The 21,636-nt window shown below is 37.9% G+C and overlaps 1 protein-coding gene across 1 annotated transcript in view; it reads right to left on the bottom strand.

Moving 5' to 3' along the window:
• Positions 1-21,636, bottom strand: part of VTA1 (vesicle trafficking 1) — a 94,655-nt gene that overhangs the window by 8,229 nt on the left and 64,790 nt on the right. Inside the window, exons 6-7 of the mRNA XM_062186850.1 lie at positions 11,830-12,006; positions 6,815-6,895 (exon numbers count right to left, since the gene is read on the bottom strand). Of these exons, the coding sequence (XP_062042834.1) occupies positions 6,815-6,895; positions 11,830-12,006 (258 nt within the window). The remainder of the gene's footprint in view (positions 1-6,814; positions 6,896-11,829; positions 12,007-21,636) is intronic.

Raw genomic sequence — 21,636 nt, 5'->3', positions numbered from 1 at the left:
CCTTGCTTTCCAAGGTAATGATAGTGTTGGATTCCATTTGCCAATAATCTGACAGTCTGTCTTAGGAAGGGTATTGGTGTGAAGTAGTTTTCTTGTAAATGGTAATCTGGTTTTGATTAGGGTAATATTAGCTTCCTAAAATGAAGTGTCAGGTACACTTTCTTCCTGTGTTTTCTTTTTTTATTTTTGACAGGCAGAGTGGACAGTGAGAGAGAGACAGAGAGAAAGGTCTTCCTTTTGCCATTGGTTCACCCTCCAATGGCCGCCGCAGTAGGCGCGCTGCGGCCAGCGCACCGCGCCGATCCGATGGCAGGAGCCAGGTGCTTCTCCTGGTCTCCCATGGGGTGCAGGGCCCAAGCACTTGGGCCATCCTCCACTGCACTCCCTGGCCACAGCAGAGAGCTGGCCTGGAAGAGGGGCAACCGGGACAGGATCGGTGCCCCGACCGGGACTAGAACCCTGTGTTCCGGCGCCGCAAGGCAGAGGATTAGCCTAGTGAGCCGCGGCGCCGGCCCCCTGTGTTTTCTTGAAGACTTCGTGTAGAATTGGTAGTATTTCTTCCTTAAGTGTTTTTTCCTTTATTAAATTTTTAAATTTATATAAATGGAACAAATTTCATGTAACTTATACATACAGTATTAACAGCATAATGACACTTCCTACCCCAACCTTCCTCCCACCCTTACCTCCCTCCCTCCCTCCGTTCCTTCTACTTCCTTTCTTGTTTTTAATTTTTGCAATAATATATTTTTTTCTTTCTTTGAGAACAAGTTTTATCATTAACTGAAGAAGCACCTAAGGAAATCAGCAATGGTGTTGGGCCCCTAGACTTACCAAACACTTATGAGACATGAGAATATCCTCTACTTTAAACACACTAAAAATAAAATAAATCTTTTTTTAAAAATTATTTTACTTATTTGAAAGAGTTACAGTGAGAAGTAGAGCCAGAGAGAGAAGTCTTCCATTCCATTGGTTAACCCCCAAAATGACTGCAACTGCCAGAGCTGAGCTGATCTGAAGCCAGGAGCCATGAGCTTCTTCTGGGTCTCCCATGCAGGTGCAGGGGCCCAAAGATGTGGGCCATCTTCTACTGCTTTCCCAGACCATAGCAGAGAGCTGGATTGGAAGTGGAGCAGCCAGGACTTGAACCAGTGCCCATGTGGGATGCCGGCACTGCAGGTGGTGGGTTTACCAGCTATGCCACAGTGCCAGCCTCTGAAAATTTCTTCATCCAGTATTCTGTTGATGGGCATTTGGGTTGATTCCATGTCTTTGCTATTATGAATTGAGCTACGATAAACACGAAGGTACAGACAGCTCTTTCAAATGCTGTTTTCATTTCTCTTGGGTAGATTCCCTGGAGTGGGATACTTGGGCCATATGGTAGGTCTATATTCAAACTTCTGAGGAATCTCTGTACTGTCTTCCATAGTTGCTTTACGAGCTTACATTCCCACCAATAGCAGATTCAGGTACATTTTCCCCACATTTGTATTTAGACAAGTCAGTGTATAGACATAGTATGTAATACTTTGTATACACAGACAATGCCATGGCTGATAAAGAACTTCTAAGATCAATCCCACTCACAGTAGCTACAAAAATATATCAAATACCTTGAAATAAATTTATCCAAGGATGTCAAAGATCTCTACAATGAGAATTACAAAACATTTTAAAAAGGAGTATATTGTTTTGGTAGTATGGACATTTTGATGATACTGATTCTTCCAATCCGTGAACATGGAAGATTTTTCCATTTTTTTTCTATCTTCTATTCCTTTTAAAAAGTCAGTGTACAGACAATGTGGTGGATTAGGGTACCTTTTTCCCAGCATTTATTATTTGTTGATTTCTGTATGAAAGCCATTCTAACGGGGGTGAGCTGAAATCTCATTGTGGTTTTGATTTGCATTTCCCTGCCTGAAATGATCCTGAGCATTTTTCATGTGTCTGTTAGCTATCTGAATTTCCTCTCTTGAAAAGGGCCTGTATAAATCATTTGCCCATTTCTTAACTGGGTTGTTTGTTTTGTTGTTGAGTTTCTTGATCTCTTTATATATTCTGTTTACTAATCCTTCATCAGTTATATAGTTTGCAAATAATTTTCCCCATTCTGTCAGCTGCCTTTTCACTTTGCTGAGTGTTTCTTTTGTAGTACAAAAGCATCTCAATTTGATGTAATCTCACTTGTCAATTTTGGCTTTGATTGCTTGTGCCTCTGGGATCTTTTCCAAGAACTCTTTGTACCAATGTCTGCAGGATTTCCCCAATGTTTTCTAATAATTTGATGGTATTGAGTTGTAGTTGCACTGACTCAATAGGTTAAGTTGGGAAGAACTGACATCTTGGCAATGAATCTTCCAATCCAGGAAAATGAATTATCTGATCACTTATTTACTTGTTCTTTTATTTTTTCAATACACTTATAGTTTTCCTTATATGGGTTTTATAAGTATTTTGGGAGACATAAACCTGAGTTTTTCATTTTCTGGGGTATAAATGTAATAGTGTTGTTTTGTATTACTGTGCTTGTATAAAAACAAATTATTATTGGGTTTTAAATTTCAAATTCCACTTTTTCTGTGCTAGAAGGCAAATGACTTTTGCATGTTAATCTTGTATCCTGCAACCCTTCTCATTTTTCTGTTGCTGCAAATTCTTTCAGATTTTCTACACTGACAATCATGTTATCTGTGAACCAAGATATTTTTATTTCTTCTTCCCAATCTATATTCATGTTCTTCCCTTTGCTTGTCTTACTGCGTTAGCAGGGACTTCCACTGTGACGTTGACAAGACACAGTGAAAAGGGTATCATTGCTTCATTACTGGCTATAGTGGGAGTTTCAAGTTTTTTACCATTAAGTTTGATAGCTGCAGTCCTTTTTTTTTTTTTTTTCTTTTTTCTTTTTGTAGCTATTTGTTGATATATTAAGTTGAGCCCTCATATTCCTAGTTTATGGAGAGTTTTCATGATGAACTGGCTTCACTTTTTTTTTTTTTTTTTTGGTGGGTGGGCAGTTGGCCTAGTGGTTAACACATTAGTTAAGATGCCCATGTCTGCGGCACAGGTTAAGTCACTGCGTGTGATGACGCCATTTAGAACCCCAGCTACTTCCCTTCTGATGTGACTGCCTACTATTGTGCCTAGAAAATCAGAGAAAGATGGCTCAAGTAGCTGGGCCTCTGCCACTCACATGGAGTCCCTAAATGGATTTCCTGCTCCTGACTTTGGCCTGGCCTAGCCCTGGCTATCATGGCCACTTGGGTAATGAGCCAGTGGATGAACAACCTCTGTCTGTCTCTCTCTCTGTTAATTCTGCCTTTCAAATAAACAAATATATTTTAGGAAAGAACAATATTCCTGTGTCCCACATCAGAATACCTGGGTTTGGGTCCCAGTTCCAGTTCCTAATTCAGACTTCCTACTAATGGAGACTCTGGAAGGCAGCAGTAAAAGCTCAAGTAATTGGGCTCCTGCCAGCCATGTGTGAGATATGGATTGAGTTCCAGGTAGTTGGCTTCCATCCATCCTGGCTCTGATAGTTGTGGGCATTTGGGGAACGAAGCAGCTGATGGGGGCTGTCTCTTGTTACTATACTGCTCAAATAAGTAAAGTAAAAAGAAATAAACAAACTAAAAAAACCTTTTGGCATCTATTGATATGACCATGTGATTATTCTTCTTTAGCCTATTAAAGGGATAGTTTATTTTTCAAATGCTGAATCTGTCATACCTGGAAAAAGTCCCACTTGGCCATGGTATATCTTCTTCTTAAACATTGTGGACTTAACTTGCTAGTATTTTTGAGGATTTTTGTGTTGAGATACTGGTTTGTAGCTTCCTTTCCATGTAATGTCTTTAATTTTGGTATCAAGGTAATACTGGGATCAGAGAATGAACTAGAAAGCATTCCCTTTACATCTATCTTCTAAACAAGATGGAACTGTGGGCACAGAATTGTTCAAAGGATTTTCTTTATTTTTAGTGCCCATGGGATCTGTAGCAGTCCACTCTTTCATCTGTGATATTCATAATTTGTTTCCACTCACTTAGCCCTACTTATTAGAGGCAGATGAATTTTACTGATTTTGAATTTTATTATCATTTTAAAGAATCTACATTAGAGTTCATTCTTCTTTTTCCTACTTAGCTATTTTCTGTTTCACTGATTTCTTCTCTAATTTTTATTATCTGTTCTGTTTACCAGCTTACTCTAGATTTGTTATTCATTTTCTAGTTTCCTAAGGTAGAAGCATAGGTGATTGATTTATAGATGTTTTCTAATATGTGCAATCCCTCTAATCACTACATTTATTGTATTTCTCAAATTCTGGAAGTCTGTGTTTTCATTTCATTCAAGTATTTTTAAATTTGTCTTGAGATGTTTTCTATATAAGTATGTTGTTTAACCTACTAATATTTTGGGACTTTCGAGCTATCTTCTGTTCTTGATTTCTAGTTTAATTCCAGTGTAGTCTGATAGCACACATTGTATAATATATTTTTTTTATTTTTAAACTAGTTTAAAAGTTTGTCTTTATGGTCTCAAGTTTGGTATATCCAAAACTACTATTTTAAGTTTGTACATTTATACACTTATAAACATATTAGAAAGTACAGTTTTGTCTTAAATGGCTTTTTTTGTGCATGTCTGAATAGAGCTGCAGTATATAAAATGTTCTGCAAATTCTTTTAAGAGAATATTTGCTTAGTTTATTTATTTGAAAGAGTGACAGAGAAAGAGGAAGAGACAGAGATCTTCTATCCACTGGTTTGTTTCCCAAATGGATGCAATGGACAGGCCTTGGCCATGCCAAAGCTAGGAGCCAGAACTCCAACTGAGTTTCCCATGTGGGTGGCAGGAGCACAGGTACTTGGGCAATCATCTGCTGCTTCCCAGGGACATTAGCAAGGAAACAGAAAAGAAGTGGAACAGTGGGGACCTGAACTGGCTCTCCAACAGGAATGCCAGTGAAGCAGGTAGTGGCTTAACTTGCTGATCGGCTCTTCAGTGGTCCTCTGACATGATAGCGATCATATGCTTTTCTTTTCTTTACTTTTTTTTTTTTTTTTTTTTTTTTTGACAGGCAGGCAGAGTGGACAGTGAATGAGAGAGAAAGAGAGAAAGGTCTTCCTTTTCCGTTGGTTTACCCCCCAATGGCCGCTGGGGCTGGCACGCTGCGGCCGGCGCACCGTGCTGATCCGAAGCCAGGAGCCAGGTGCTTCTCCTGGTCTCCATGCGGGTGCAGGGCCCAAAGACTTGGGCCATCCTCCATTGCACTCCTGGGCCACAGCAGAGAGCTGGACTGGAAGAGGAGCAACCAGGATAGAATCCAGCGCCCCGACCGGGACTAGAACCCAGGGTGCTGGCGCCGCAGGTAGAGGATTAGCCTATTGAGCCATGGCGCCGGCCGATCATATGCTTTTCAATATGTGCACAGTACTACTCAGTACTGTGTACTCATTAAATTGACATTTAAGACTGCTTCTACTATAAATATAAACAACACAGAAATAAATATCTTTGTAAATACACTGTATCCACGCCTAAACATTTTTTTAATGTTTAAAATTTATTTTCCTTTTATTTGAAAGGACGCGATGGGGGTGGGGGGGAAGAGGGGAGATATATAGATTTAGATGGATATGGAGAGAGATCTTCCCTCTGCTAGCTCAATGCCCAAATGCCAACAGCAACCACTGGTGGGCCAGGCAGAAGTCAGGAACTTAGTCTGGGTGTCCCACACCTGTGTGTGACAGGGACTCTAGTACTTGATCTATCATCTGCTACCTCCCAGAGTACTATCTGCAGGAAGCTGAGTTGGAAACAGAGTAGTGAGTCCTCAGGCTGGACTGGAAACAGAGTAGCCAGTTATGTACTCCTTTCATATAGGATGTTGGGCATCCCAAGCAGTAACTTAATAACTGTGCCACATGTCTGCCCCATCTAACTATTTCTTTAAGATACATTACTAAAAGTGGAACAGCCAGGTCAAAAGGCATAAGCATTTGCAATTTTGATAGTGACAAAGTACTAAAAATAATTAAAGCTTTACGAATTTTTATTTACACCAACAGGATTAAGAGTCATTAAAAAAAAAAGTCATTCTCCATACCCTAGCTAATAAAATTATTTTTTGTATCTAATGACATGAAATCAAATTTACTTTAGTTCTCAATTACCCTGATTATTAGTAAGGTGCTGGGCTTTTTTCATATATTCATTGAACAACTACATTACCTACTTATATTCTTGTGTATTTTTTTCTACCAAGTTTTACTTTTTCATACTTAGTTGCTCTTTACTAGATGTTCATTCCTTATTTAAATACCAAATATCTCCCTCTCATTTATGGTTGCATTATAGTAACATGATATAGAAGGGAGGCTCTGTGGTTTATGGAATTTTTAGATAACCTAATAATTTAGTGTAAATAAGGAAGATTCATAATCACAAAACATAGTAACCTTAAGAAAACTGATGTAATCTAGCACAAATTTTCATGGCAGCTTTAGTTAGATGTTTGTGTCACTATATCCAGTATTGTACAAAAAAGAACTGTAACAAAAGGGTTTCCCTTTGTATTCAGGTATTTTTGATAATATGAAATGCTCTTGTTTCGTTTGAGAATCTAGTGAACAAAGGTATTAAAAGAAATGTGCTTTGAATTACCTAGAGATTCAAATTTAAGTAAGAACGCATTTAAAATATAGCTCAAAGTCAAATTACAAAGTAATACTTTCCCTCCCCACCAATCCTCGACAGGAGAAAAAAATACATTTCACAAAACAGTAAGCTGACTCACCCTGGGAAACTGTACTGAAAAGTGCAGGATCAATGGCTGGAATAGTCTGTGGAGCAGGTTGGATAGTATTACTTGTTACACCTGCAAATCAGAAAATCACAAATGGGTATAAAGCATTACATTTCTTAATTTATGTGCCAGGAAAGAACTAAAGAATCATTGAAGAATTTTCTAATTTTACTTGTTTTCTTGAAACTGTATGTATTTTAATTGGACACAATTATGTGATGTGGAGTCTGGCATGGAAGACATGTAGGAAAATACATTATGCATTATTAATGTTACTTAGGGCAATGCCTGAGTTTCTACCCCAACCCTAACATTGCGCCTCTTTGAGAACAGGATGTTTCACCCCCACCCTAACATTGCTTCTCTTTAAGCAACGCTCTGCGTACTATTCATTTTTTTTTAAAGATTTATTTATTTATTTGAAAGTCAGAGTTACACAGAGAGAGGAGAGGCAGAGAGAAAGAGGTCTTCCATCTGATGGTTCACTCCCCACTTGGCTGCAATGGCTGGAGCTGTGCAGATCCAAAGCCAGGAGCCAGGAGCCAGGAGCTTCTTCTGGGTTTCCCATGGGGGTGCAGGGGCTCAAGGACTTGGGCCATCTTCTACTGCTTTCCCAGGCCATAGCAGAGAGCTGGATCGGAAGCAGAGCAGCCTGGTCTCAAACCAGCACCCATATGGGATGCCATCACCTCAGGCCATGGCTTTAACCCGCTGCACCACAGCGCCGGCCCCATGCTATTCAGTTTTGTGCATTTTTTACTTCATATGTCCTAGCAATAATTCCAGATTAACTCATAAGTCTGCCTGGTTTAATAGCTACATGGTGTTCTATTCTATGTCTGTATCACAGTTCACAAATCAGTCCATTACTGATGGGTGTTTTAGTTGTTGCTGATCTTTGCTACTACAGGAAATATTCTTATTCTGTATATATGTGTGGATATATTCACATAGAAATTTATAGAAGTAGGATTACAAAGTCAACAAACACATGAATTTCAAGCTGACCAATTCAATGACTACTTTTTGCTTGGTTTTGATAAGAGCTAACCAAAGACTAAGAATACATGACATAATTTTCTCCACAAAACTTGCCAAACATCAAAAGGCACATAAATATGCTATAAATCCAAGTGTACAATCTTCTCACGGCCCAACCTTAATAGCAACGTCATTCTTTGTGAAGCAATTTATATTTTTGCCTAAATTAAAATACACCAAACAGATTTACTGAAAAGGAATACTTTCTTGTTAGTATTCTGCTTTGGGTTTTAAATGCTTATTGGGACAGCCCAATATGCAAAATTCAATTGTTAGTATTAACAAGAACAATACAGAACTTATAGCCAGAAAATTTGAGTTATGTGGTACAATCTTATTTGAGTGGTAACACAAAAAAAATGTAGGCTGCATCTTATTAATACTTTTCGTCATAGACATTCAGCTAAAGCTTGAAATGACAACACAGATCCAACATGCCTCAGGTAACCCAGCCATGCCGGGCACTGCTCATTTGTCTTGAAGCAGTGAAGCAAGGCCTGTCCTAATGGCAGCCACAGAGAACATGTTTCCACTGGGGCCTAAGGTATTAGCTCACCACAAGTTCATAAGCACCTGATAAGTTAGTAAAATAGTTTTTAGTTTAAGCTACTTATTTCTTTATTGAGATGCCCAATTCTAGTCATTTTTCTTTCCTTCTTTGATCTCACTTGTCAATTTGCAAACGGGAAACAAACCCCAGACTGCAGTATGGCAGTGATGAGATCATTAAAATACTCTTGCAGAAAACAGAACTGTGCTGGAAATTTCTTCCTATTACTTAACAAAACTATTAGTATTAACTAGTAGTTTCTAATTAATTCTTATGTAGATGCTTATCTAGCATATTAGGTAGGATTAATACACACTAAATAATTAAATACTACAAGATTTCTATTTAAATACTAACTTCTTCTACAGACTAAATGGCATTACATTAGGTTCTAGAAAAGGACAGGTGCTGATTATAAAACTGGAAAAAGGGTGGGTACTTGGTTCAAAGGCTAAGCTGCAACTTGGAAGGCCTACATTCCATATTGGAGTGCCTGGGTTCAACTCCTGGCTCCACTTTTGGTTCCAGCCTCTTACTAATGCTCATTCTGGGAGACAACAACTGATGGCTCAAGTACTTGGGTCCCTGTCACAAAGTAAGCAGGATTCAGAAAGCAGACAAAAATGGAGAAAAACATGCTACTTGTCAGGAATAGGGAAGGCAATGGTAAGATACTAGAAGAATAGGGTTGAATAAAACTTCATTGATACAGCATTGAGAAAAATGCTGAGGCCAGAATATCAAGAACTGAATACCAAAGATTAACTAAGGAACTGAAATGAAGTGTATAACCCAGGTCCGTTTTTGATTTATGGATGAGGTGAGATGCATTTACAATGACAAGCTTAGCATTAATCATAACGTAATTCTATTACTTAATCCAATTAGATTTTTCAGTAAGATCTTTTTCCCTAATATTCACAGGCTGCAAAAATCATGTTTCAAGAGAAAGAAAAAACTATAGTTTTATTACCTACATAAGATATTTGTACAGTAAAGCACAAGAGGCAAACACTTTGCCTGCTTAAACAATCACTACGCCTGCCCTCTTTGCACCCCTTTTGCTTTTCTTGTGGAAGAACTAAAAACTGTAAATTAGTACATACTATTCTTCTCAGCTATCTTAAGGATTTCCCTTTGATAAAAGTACATCCTGGACCTTTATATGAGAGAAAGTAAATCATTCTTAAAGTGAGTAAGAGGGGAAACATCTGCTATATTTATAAACTATAGATGTTATTTTGTTTTTTATTAGACAACTACGAACTGATTTTTTTTTTTTTTTTTTACTCTTTCAAATATAATGGAAAAAAAATCTGGGGGCTAATTGGAGATTCCAACATCTTGAATCAATTTTAAGAGAAATAAAGTTTCAGAAATGTAGCTTTTGATTTGATAGGATTTTAGATCCTTACAAGAGAAAACAGGGGCTGCTGCCATGGGCTAGCAGCTTAAGCCTCTGACTGAGATGCTGGCATCCCATGTGGGTGCCAGTTCGAGTCCTGGCTGCTCCACTTCTGATCCAGCTCCTTGCTGAAGACCTGGGAAAAGCAGAAGATGGCTCAACTGCTTGGGCTCCTGCACCCCTGTGGGAGACCTGGAAGAAGTTCCAGGCTTCTGGCTTCAGTATGGCCCTGCCTTGGCTGATGCAGCTATTTGGGAAGTGAACCAGCAGATGGAAAACCTCTCTCTCCTTCTCTCTCTGTAACTGCCTTTCAAAAAACAAAAACAAATTAATTAAAACAAACAAACAAGGGACAGTACCAAAGTGGAAAAAGATTAAGTTGGAGAGAGTTAGGTGCAAATTCTGGTTATGTCATTTACTAAGTATGTTTGTTTTCTTGAGATAATTGCCTAATCTCTTCAGACTTTGTAAATTAGGGTAATATCCGGGCTGGTGTTATGGAGTAGCAGGTAAGGCTACTGTCTGCGATGCTAGCATCCTATATGCCTGCTGGATCATTTCCCAGCTGCTTCATTTCAGATCCAATTTCTTGTTGATGGCCTGGGAAAAAAAGCAGAAAATGACCCAAGTGGTTGGTCCTCTGCAATCAACATGGGAGAACCAAATGGAGTTCCAGGCTCCTGACTCCGTCCTGGCCCAGTTCTGGCCATTGTGGCCATCTAGGGAGTGAACCAAAAGATGGAAGATCTTTCTCTCTCCAACTCTGACTTAAATGAATGAATGAATGAATAAATAAATAAATAAAGTTGCTGTAGTATAAGTATAAATTAGCTACGATTACTATTATGATTATTATTAAGATCCTTATTTGAAACTCAGAGTTACAGAGAGAGAGAGTGAGACAGAGTCTTCCATCTGCTAATCTACTCCCCAAATGGCTACTTCATACAAATTTCTCTTCATACAAAGTTCTTTCATACAAATATACATAGAGAGTATCTTTTATATATATAATATATCATATATATTATATATTATATTCTATATTATATATTTGAAAGGTAGAGTTAGAGAGAGGGAGGGACAGAGAGAGACAGACAGAGAAAGACAGATCTTCCATCCACCAGTTCACCCATCAAATGACTGCAATAGCCAGGGCTGGGCCAAGCCAAAGCCAGAAGCCTAGAACTCCTTCCAGATCCTTCACATGGACATATGGATGGCAGGGACCCAAATACTTGAACCATCTGCTGCTGCTTTCACAGGCACATTTGTTGAGAGCTGGATAGGAAGTGGAGTAACCAGGGCTTGAGCCAGCGCCCATATGGGATGCCAGTATCACAGGCATATGGGTAGTGGCCCCCAATGAAGAACTTTCTATTTGGAAGTAAGAGTAATACTTTGTCAATAATATGATTAAATGAAAGAGCACCTTCAGTTTGTCTATCGACACTGACTACTGGAGATTCATTCTATCAGATCTTTTTGTCTATGACCACACAGTATAGATTTTCTCAAAGATAACAGATATTTCTTTTCTTGTAAAGTCATATGTCTATCATGTTAAAGAAAAAATAACCTGAAGTTCCTGCTTTCACCTGTCTGAGATTTCACTGCTACTGAGAGTCTGAGCTTTAAATCCTCTACTTCACACATCCTAGGATATACTTCACTCAACTCAGTGCTCTTCTTAAACAATATTGAAGGGTGATGAAGGGTAAAGGAAGAAAAAGAAAAAAAGAGTACTATATAAAAAAACACAGAAACTACTCCTATTAGTAAGTTATAAAGTTAATTGTAATCTATATATAAATACTTGTTACTTCTCAAACCTAAAACACAACTAAAATTAAAACTTCAATGAAAAGAATTAAATGTTTTCTGTGGCATCAAATGGAATTTAAGATCTTATACTTCATGAATATCATTAATAAGGCACATATATGATAAGAAGCGTAGTTCGTATATATAAAAGGGAAATCCAAAAGTCCTTCAGTTTTAATTTCCTACCTGTGCCATGAGGCACTTCCGCTGGTGTGTTGGCTGGAGCGTGTGCACCCGGAGGAATCTGTATGCCACTATAGCTGCCTGATGGCATGCTGCCTGGGTCAAATGCCGAAGATGATGATGGCTGAGGTGGTTGAGTGGGCAGAGAGGCTACTCCGGCATCTTCATTTTCTTCACCATCTATTATATAATATATATAATATAATATATAATAATATATATAATACATAATATATATACAATGTTAAAAGTTGGTATTTTGTTTTTATTGGTGTTTTAACTTTTATTTAATAAATATAATTTTCCAAAGTACAGCTTTTGGATTACAGTGGCTTTTTCCCCGCATAACCTCCCTCCCACCCTCAACCATCCCATCTCCTGCTCCCTCTCCCATCCCATTCATATCAAGATTCATTTTTCAATTATCTTTATATACAGAAGATCAATTTAGTATATACTAAGTAAAGATTTCAAGAGTTTGCACCTACACAGAAACACAAAGTATAAAGTACTGTTTGAGTACTAGTTATACTGTTAATTCACATTGTACAACACATTAAGGACAGAGATCCTACATGAGGAGTAAGTGCACAGTGACTCCTGTTGTTGACTTAGCAAATTGACACTCTTGTTTATGGCGTCAGTAATCACCCTAGGCTCTTGTCATGAATTGCCAAGGCTTTTGAGTTCGCCAACTCCAATCTTATTTAGACAAGGTCATAGTCAAAGTAGAAGTTCTCTCCTCCCTTCAGAGAAAGGTATCACCTTCTTTGATGGCCCGTTCTTTCCGCTGGAATCTCACTCACAGAGATCCTAAAAGTAGGTATTTTGAAATGACAAGCATTCTTATTTTATTGTACACATATTACAGTCTACATAGGAAATTCTATTTAATGAATTTGATAAGCAGGTTCTATCTCTTTAAATAACATTTTTAATTTTTTCTATGATATTAAAATTTAATTGTACCTGACATTATTATTAACGATTCTTTCAGGTTAATATTTTTGAATATTTTAACTTCTTTGCATGTAGCATATTTTTCTTTAAATAAGAACTCTATTTTGTGACTGCTGCCTTTTAGTCAATATTATTTTGTACTAGCTATTAAATATTATGAATGTGTATCGAACTACTCATAGACAAAAATTTGGAAGTGGTAAGATTTTTTTATCTTGATAAGTTTTGAAATATACTTTTAAAGAACACTGTATCATTAGCTAAAGCTGAAAACTTTGAGAAAATTAGATTTTGATAGTATATTTAAATGATAACATGCCAATTTTGTGAAATCATGTGATTTAAAATTAAAGAATAAGTATGGGATATAGACTTTTTTTCTTATTTGACATGTAGAGTTTACAGACAGTGAGAGGAGAGAGACAGAGAGAAAGGTCTTCCTTCCGTTGGTTCACTCCCCAAATGGCCGCAACGGAGCTACGTAATCCGAAGCCAGGAGCCAGGGTTTCTTCTGGGTCTCCCATGTGGGTGCAGGGGCAAAAGGACTTGGGCCATCCTCCACTGCTATCCCAGGCCACAGCAGAGACCTAGACTGGAAGAGGAGCAACGGGGACTAGAACCCAGCGCCCATATCGGATGTTGCTGCTGCAGGTAGAGGATTAACTTAGTGCACCTCGGTGCCAGTTCCTGCTTACCACATTTAAAAATACCTTTCTTTATCTGATTATACTATATCATATATTCTCTGCAGGTAATTTTAAATAAAAGAAAATCAAGGTTACCAATTATTTTGAGATGGGCTTTCTACTAGGAAATTTTGTTGATACATTTATACTTCATAAACATTAAAATCAGCTTCCGCTCTATTAGAGAATTCTAACATTTATATACTCTGGGAAGGAAAGCCACCCCACTATTTGAAGGTATTGAAAAATCGCCAAAAGCTGATAGAAACTAGAGTGAACATGACCCTGGGAGATGGGCTAACTTACATGTGATTTTCCCAAAACAGTCTGTGCAGAAGAAAGAGTAACTGACAGCTTAGTCTTGAAATATCTCTATGAACTCCAGCTAGCTACCTGCATACCCTGAAAGTATGCAGACACACTCAAGGAAGACTCCAGGTAGCCATAGTAAATAAAGTAATAGTTTAAAGCTGAAGGACAAAGTTATCAATCTGAGTTCAGGCAAGTTAACTATTAAAATAAGAATCATGACTTTGTAGAAGAAGATAGTATGCAGAGGAGTTACAACATGTTATTAACAATAAAAATCATTTGAGGTATAGGGGAAATAAGAACACTATGACCAGAGAAAGAAGGAAAAAAATAGAGAAAAAGATTTTAAATTGATCCAGAGATTTATCAGTAAAAATGGATTTTACAACAGCTTTTATAAATATATTAAAGACTATAAAGAAAAAATATGGGCATAATTCATCAGAGAAAAGAAAAATCTAAGAGGGAAACAAAAAAAGATAAGAAACAGAAAACAAATGACAAAATAGTAAGCTTGGACTGAACACTATTTTGAAGGCATGTACTGAAACACTGAATAAAACAGAAATGCTCATGTGCAGTGATTAAGACACCACTTGTGCAGCTCACATCCCATATCAGAGTGCCAGGTTTGAGTCTTGGCTCCGCTTCCAAAACCACTTCCTGCTAATGTCTACATTGAGAAGGCAGAAGACGACACAAGGGCTTGGGTCCCTGCCACCCATGTGGGAGACTAAGATTCGGTTCCTAGCTGTTGTTTTTGCCTGTTCCAGCCTTCACTATTGGCAGGCATTTGGAGTGTGAATAGCAGATGGAAGATCTCTTTCAAATAAAATGAAAATGAAAAAAAGGAAAAAATACTTTGGTATGCTTAAACTTTATAAAAGGATGGAAATAGATGTATCATGTAAGTTCTAAGGAACACAAGATGAAGTGACTAATTTTAATAGATCAAACAGAATTGATGATAAGCAATATTAGCAGAGATACAATGGAATATTTCATAATGATAAAACATCACATAAATAGTCAACCAGATGAAAGCAAGGTGCTAACTGTGGTATTAGGAAAAACAAAATTTATGGCAAGGAATAGCAGTTAAATACAGTGGAATATTTAAAAATAATAAAGGGGTTAGTTTATTAAAATTAAGCAATTATAAAATTACATGTACTTAACAAAATAGAGCTTTAAACAAAACCAAACCTGACAGAACTAGTAAAATCCCCATAGTTGAAGATTTTTAACACCCTTTTATTAGTCATACTCACAGAATACTATTAACACCAAAGGCAGAACATTTTGTCAATTGCACATAGAATGCTGATCAAGACTAATCATATGCTGGATTATAAACTCAATAAACTTCAAAATACAGCAACCTTTTTTTAAATTTTTTGTATTTTTTTTTTGTATTTTTATTTTTTGACAGGCAGAGTTAGACAGTGAGAGAGAGAGACAGAGAGAAAGGTCTTCCTTTTTCCGTTGGTTCACCCCCGAAGTGGCTGCTATGGCTGGCGCGCTGCGCCAGGAGCCAGGTGCTTCCTCCTGGTCTCCCATGTGGGTGCAGGACCCAAACAGTTGGGCTATCCTCCACTGCCTTCCTGGGCCACAGCAGAGAGCTGGACTGGAAGAGGAGCAACCAGGACAGAATCCGGCGCCCCAACCGGGACTAGAACCCGGGGTGCCGGCACCGCAGGTGGAGGATTAGCCAAGTAAGCCACAGCACCGGCCAAAATACAGCAATCTTTAAAATGTATTTTATTCTCTGAGAAAAATGGAATTGAATTAAATAACAATAAGATATTTAAAAATATCCCAGATTATTTATTTATTTGAGAGGTAGACTTGTATATATATAGAGAGGAAGAGACAGAGAGAAAGGTCTTCCATCTGCTGCTTCACTTCCCATATAGCCACAACGGCCAGAGCTGTGCTGATCTGAAGCCAGGAGCCAGGAGCTTCTTCTGGGTCTCCCATGCGGGTGCAGGGGACCAAGGACTTGGGCCTCTTCCACGGCTTTCCAAGGCCATAGCAGAGAGCTGGATTGGAAGAGGAACAGCCAGGACATGAACTCGTGCCCATATGGGATGCAGGCACCACAGGCAAAGGCCTAGCCTATTATGCCATGGTGTTGACCCCATACAAAATATTTTGAAATTAAACAATATACTTCTAAATATCCATTACTCAAAAAGGAAATCTGAAATACAGAATGTTGCTAAATTAGTTCTTAGAGGAAAACTGATAGATTTAAATGTTTTTATTAGAAAAAAGAGGTTTAAGAATCAAAGATAGATGTTTCCTCAAGAAATTACAGAAAAAAAACCAAAAACACAAATCTGAGAGAAGGAAAAAAATGAGACAGAAAATTAAAAACTTAAAAATCATTCGTTTAAACAATCAAACAAAACTCTGTCAAGAGATATTAGAATAGAGAGAAAAAAATAGATATTACCAATGTTAGGAATGAAAGAGCTGTATCCTACATACAATAAAAGTGTATTGAGGGGGCTGGTGTCATGGGGTAGTAGGTTAACCCTCCGCCTGTGGTGCCAGCACCCACATGGGCGCTGGTCGGGGTCCCGGCTGCTCCACTTCCCATCCAGCTCCCTGCTAATGGCCTGGGAAAGCAGTGAAAGATGGCTCAAATACTTTGGCCCCTGAACCCATGTGGGAGACCTGGAAGAAGCTTCTGGCTCATGGTTTTGGATGGCCCCGTTCCAGCCATTGCAGCCATTTGGGGAGTGAACCAGAGGATGTAAGACCTCTCTCTCTTTCTCCCCCTCTCTGTCTGTAACTCTGCCTCTCACATAAAGAAATATTTTAAAAAGTAGCATAGTGAGGACAATAAGGCAATATTAAGCCATTAACTAGAATACCTAAGAAAATGTCACACCTACTTAAAATACACAAACTACTAAACCCCATAAAGGAAGAGATGAGCTAACATCTGGCTATACCTATATCTATGGAAGGAATCCAATGCACAGTCAGAAACCTTCCAACAAAGAAAAGGGATGGCCTACAGGGATTAAGTGGTGGATTCTATCAGTCATCTAAATAAGAAACAATACCAATCTGAAGCAAACACCTTCCAAAAACAGTGGAGGAGGGATTACTATCAATTTGTTTTATGGTGCTGTGAAACCCTAATGCCAAAGCTTCCCAAATACATAAATGTAGATACAAAGATCCTTACTATTAGAACTAAATTTAGTTATATAAGGTCCTATCATGAATACAGGAGTTTACCAAGGAGGGTAGCATTGAAAATTCATCAATCAATGCAACACATATTAATAGAATAAAAAGGAAAAACCAATATCTTTTTAACAAATGCACAAAAAGAATTTAATTCCGCATCTCAATATCCTAAGAAAACAAAGTAGCTTGATTCAGACATTTTGTTACATCAATGAGAAGTGGAATAATACAGCATGCATCTTTACATTTACTACAAATATGTGTATGTAAATGATACTTTATATGTAATCAGAAAGTAGAAGTAGCTTTCCCAGTATAATTACTAAATGTGAGGAAGAGCTCAATCTTTGGTACTTAGCTCTAACAGTATACACTCTTGTTGAGAGATCTAACATTTCACTCTGGCTTCACCTCTTCTTTTTTTTCTTTAGTTTTTAAAAAATATATAATGTGAACAAATTTCATGTATTTCATATATACAGATTTGAGGATAATGATACTTCCCACCATAACCTCCCTCCAGCCCACATCCCACATCTCTTCGCCTTTCCTTCTTTTTTACAATGATATACTTTCAGTTTATTTTATAGTCACAAGCTTATCCCTCCACAAAATAGATTTTAACAAGTGGTATGTAGAAAAATTCCTATTCTTCAAGACAAGGGCTATAAACGATAATCAAATCTCAAAATGTCAGTTTCACTCAGACACATTACATTTTTGTACTTTGTATATTAATTACCACCAATCAGGGAAAAGATACATTGTCTTTTTAGGGACTGGCTTATTTCACTAAGCATGATAGTTTCCAGTTGCATCCATTTTGTTGCAAAAGACAGGGTTTCATTCTTTTTATGGTTGAGTAGTATTCCATAGTGTATATATACCACATTTTCTTTATTCAAGTCATCAGTTGATAGACATCTGGGTTGATTGCATATCTTAGCTATTGTGAAAGGAGCTGCTATAAACACGGGGGTACAGATCACTCTTTCATATGCTGATTTCATCTCTTTTGAATAAATTCCCAGGAGTGGGGAGACTGGCTAATATGGGAGATCTATTTTCAGGTTTCTGAGGAATCTCCGGACTGTCCTCCATAACGGTTGTACTGGTTTACATTTCTACCAGTAGTGGATTAGGGTACCTTTTTTCCTCATACCCATGCCAGCATTTATTGTTTCTTTTGATTTTTAGATGATAGCCATACTAACCAGGGTAAGGTAAAACCTAATTGTGGTTTTGATTTGCATTTCTCTGATGGCTAATGATCCTAAGTATTTTCTTAATGTGTCTGTTGGCCATCTAAATTTCATCCTTTGAAAAATGCCTGGGGGCTGGTGCTGTGGTATAGTGGGTAGAGCCACCGCCTGCAGTGTCGGCATCTCATATAGGCACTGGTTTAAATCCTGGCTGCTCCATTTCCAATCTGGCTCTCTGCTATGGCCTGGGAAAGCAGTAGAGGATGACCCAAGTCCTTGGGCCTCTGCACCTATGTGGGAGAACTGGAAGAAACTCCTGGCTCCTGGCTTCGGATCAGTGCAGCTCTGGCCACTGAGGCCATTTGGGGAGCGAACCAGCAGATGGAAGACCTTCCCCTCTCTCTGCCTCTGCCTCTCTATAACTCTGCCTTTTAAATATATATATATATATATATATATATATATATAAAGAAAAATGTCTATTCATGTCCTTTAACCATTTCTTGACTGCTTTGTTACTGCTGAGTTTCTTGAGCTATTTATATATTCTGGATATTAATCCTTTATCAGTGCCATAGTTTGCAAATATTTTCTCCCATTCTGTCAGTTGATTCTTGTTGAGTATTTCCTTTGTTTTGCAAAAGCTGCTTAGCTTGATGTAATCCCATTTGTCTATTTTTGCTTTGATTGCGCTTCTGGGATCTTTTCCAAGAAGTCTTTGCCTATGCCCATGTGTTGTAGTTTCCCCAGTGTTTTCCTTTCATAATTTGATATTACCAGGTCATAGACGAAGGTCCTTAATCCAATTAGAGTTTATTTTTGTATACGGTGTAAGGTAGGGGTCATGCTTCATACTTCTGCATGTGGAGATCCAGTTTTCTCTGCACCATTTGTTGAAGAGACTGTCCTTTTTCCAGGAATTGATTTTAGCTTGTATGTCACAGATTAGTTGGTTGTAGATGCATGGATTGATTTCTGGGATTTCTATTCTGTTCCATTGGTCTACATGTCTTTTTTTTTTTTTTTTTTTTGCCAGTACCAGGCAGTTTTGATTATAACTACTGTGAAGTATGTCTTGAAAGCTGGCATTGTGATGCTTGCAACTTTGTTTTTTGTTATATAATAGTGCTTTAGCTATTTGCAGGTCTCTTGGTTTCCATATGAATTTTAGCATCATGTTTTCCAGATCTGAGAAGGATGTCATTGGTATTTTTGTTGGGATCACACTGAATTTGTAAATTGCTTTTGGTGGTATGGACATTTTGATATTCATTCTTCTAATCCATGAACATGGAAGATTTTTCCATTTTTTTGTGTTTTCTGTTTCTTGAATCTTTTGTAATTTCATTGTAGAGAGCTTTCATATCCTTGGTTAAATTTATTCTAAGGTAATTTAATTTTTTTTTGCAGCTACTGTGAATGGTACTGATCTTACATGTTCTTTTCGAGCCATGGCACTGTTAGTGTATACAAAGGCTATTGATTATTGTTGTTGATTTTATATCCTGCAACTTCACCAAGCTCTCTTATGAGTCTCAATAGTCTTAGTGGAGTCTCTTGGTTTCCCTATATAAAGGATCATGTACTTCCGCAAACAGAGATAATCTGACTTCTTCCTTTCCAATTTGTATTCCTTTGATTTCTTTTTCTTGCCTAATGGCTCTGGCTAAAACTTCTAGAACCATATTGAATAGCAATGTTGAAAGTGGACATCCCTCTTGCTTTTGAGATGACAACTTCAAAGTTCTAATTTTATCACAGATGGTTCTTCTGAAATCTTTGGTAAAATATCAAGTTGCCAATTGTACTACTTCAAGTACAAATTAGAACTTCAGTGTTCTTTTAATTTTCTTAACAAATCTGTTCATCTTGTATTAGCCATTTCTCTGAATGGAAACAGTATGCCTCCAACCACCAAAGGTGGACCTATAGGGATCATCTTTCATCTCTTCCTTCTCTCACTCATTGATCAAGTCCCATTGATTATATTTGTATAATTCTACCTTATTCTCTCTCATTTTTTTAAAAAGATTTATTTATTTATTTGAAAGTCAGAGTTACACAGAGAAGCAGAAAGAGAGACAGAAAAAGAGAGAGAGAGGTCTTCCATCTGCTGGTTCACTCCCCAGTTGGCTGCAATGGCTGGAGCTGAGCTGATCCAAAGCCAGAAGCCATGTGCTACTTCTGGGTCTCCCACGCGGGTGCAGGGGCTCAAGGACTTGGGCAATTCTCCACTACCCTCCGAGGCCATAGCAGAGAGCAGAATTGGAAATGGAGCAGCTGGGACTCGAATCAGCTCCCATATGGAATGCCGACACTGCAGGCAGTGGCTTTACCCACTACACCACAGCACCAGCCCCTACCTTGTTCTCTTTATCTCCAAGGCCAATACCTTACTCAGGCTGCCATTACTTTTCATTTAAATTACTAACAGCCCTTGAATTTGTCTCACAACCTACAGAATTATCCTTCCCAAATTAACTGTCAAAAATATATAATATTTAAGTTTCTATATTCCAGTCAATTTTCATTCTTTTTCTCTCTGCAGAAGGATATTTTTTAATATTTAAATCTGTACTTATTTATTAATTTTTTCTGAGAAGGGAGAGAAGAGAAACAGAAAGAACTCCTATCTGCCATACACACCCCAGATGCCTAAAATGGCTCAGGCAGGCAGGGCCTGGTCGAAGCCTAGAACTGTGAATTCAACCCAAGTCTACCACATGGGTGGGAATGACCCAAGTACTTGGGCCATCTCTTGTTGCTTCTGAATATGTGCATTAGAAGTAATCTGGAATAAATGTAGAGAGGCTGGGCATCGAAAGTGGCATCTTAACTGCTAGGACAAATAGTACCCAATGCTGCCCCACCCCACCCCACCCCACCCCACCACCAGTTGTAGCTTTCTACCTGGTTTGGTTCAATTAATATTCAATATTCATCTAGGCACAATCTCTTACAATCATAGATTATAAATGCTTATTAAACTATTGCTCCTCATGAGAATATAAGGTCCTGTATGAAAGTGACTATGTTGTATACATCCCATGTACTTGCCTAATAGTAGAAAATGACATTAAGACTAAGAAGAAAAAAGTTCCTTGAATAAATGAAAAAAAATATGTGAACTATTTAAAAAATGCAAGCACAAAGGTAAGTCCTGGGAGGGGGCAGGCATTACAAATTCAGGGCTCTCGATCGTGTCTAAAGCATATAGATATTCTTCATAATGTTGACACTATGCTCTCAAAGGAAGGCTAAATGAATAGTTTTCATGTTCAATGGTAGATGACTGAGATATTTTCTTAAAATGCTTATTAGGGAAGATAACTATGTATAAGGTTTGTTATTTCATGTCAAGGTATCTACTTAAATGTAAACAAGAGCATAGACTTTAGAATTACAGGTCTGGACTAAAATCATGGTTATATTCACTATTTAGA

This window comes from Lepus europaeus, chromosome 3, assembly GCF_033115175.1.
Source record: "Lepus europaeus isolate LE1 chromosome 3, mLepTim1.pri, whole genome shotgun sequence".
NCBI classification, from domain to species: domain Eukaryota; kingdom Metazoa; phylum Chordata; class Mammalia; order Lagomorpha; family Leporidae; genus Lepus; species Lepus europaeus.
Note: the sequence above shows the minus strand (reverse complement) of the source record. Positions and strands in the feature narration are given on the sequence as shown.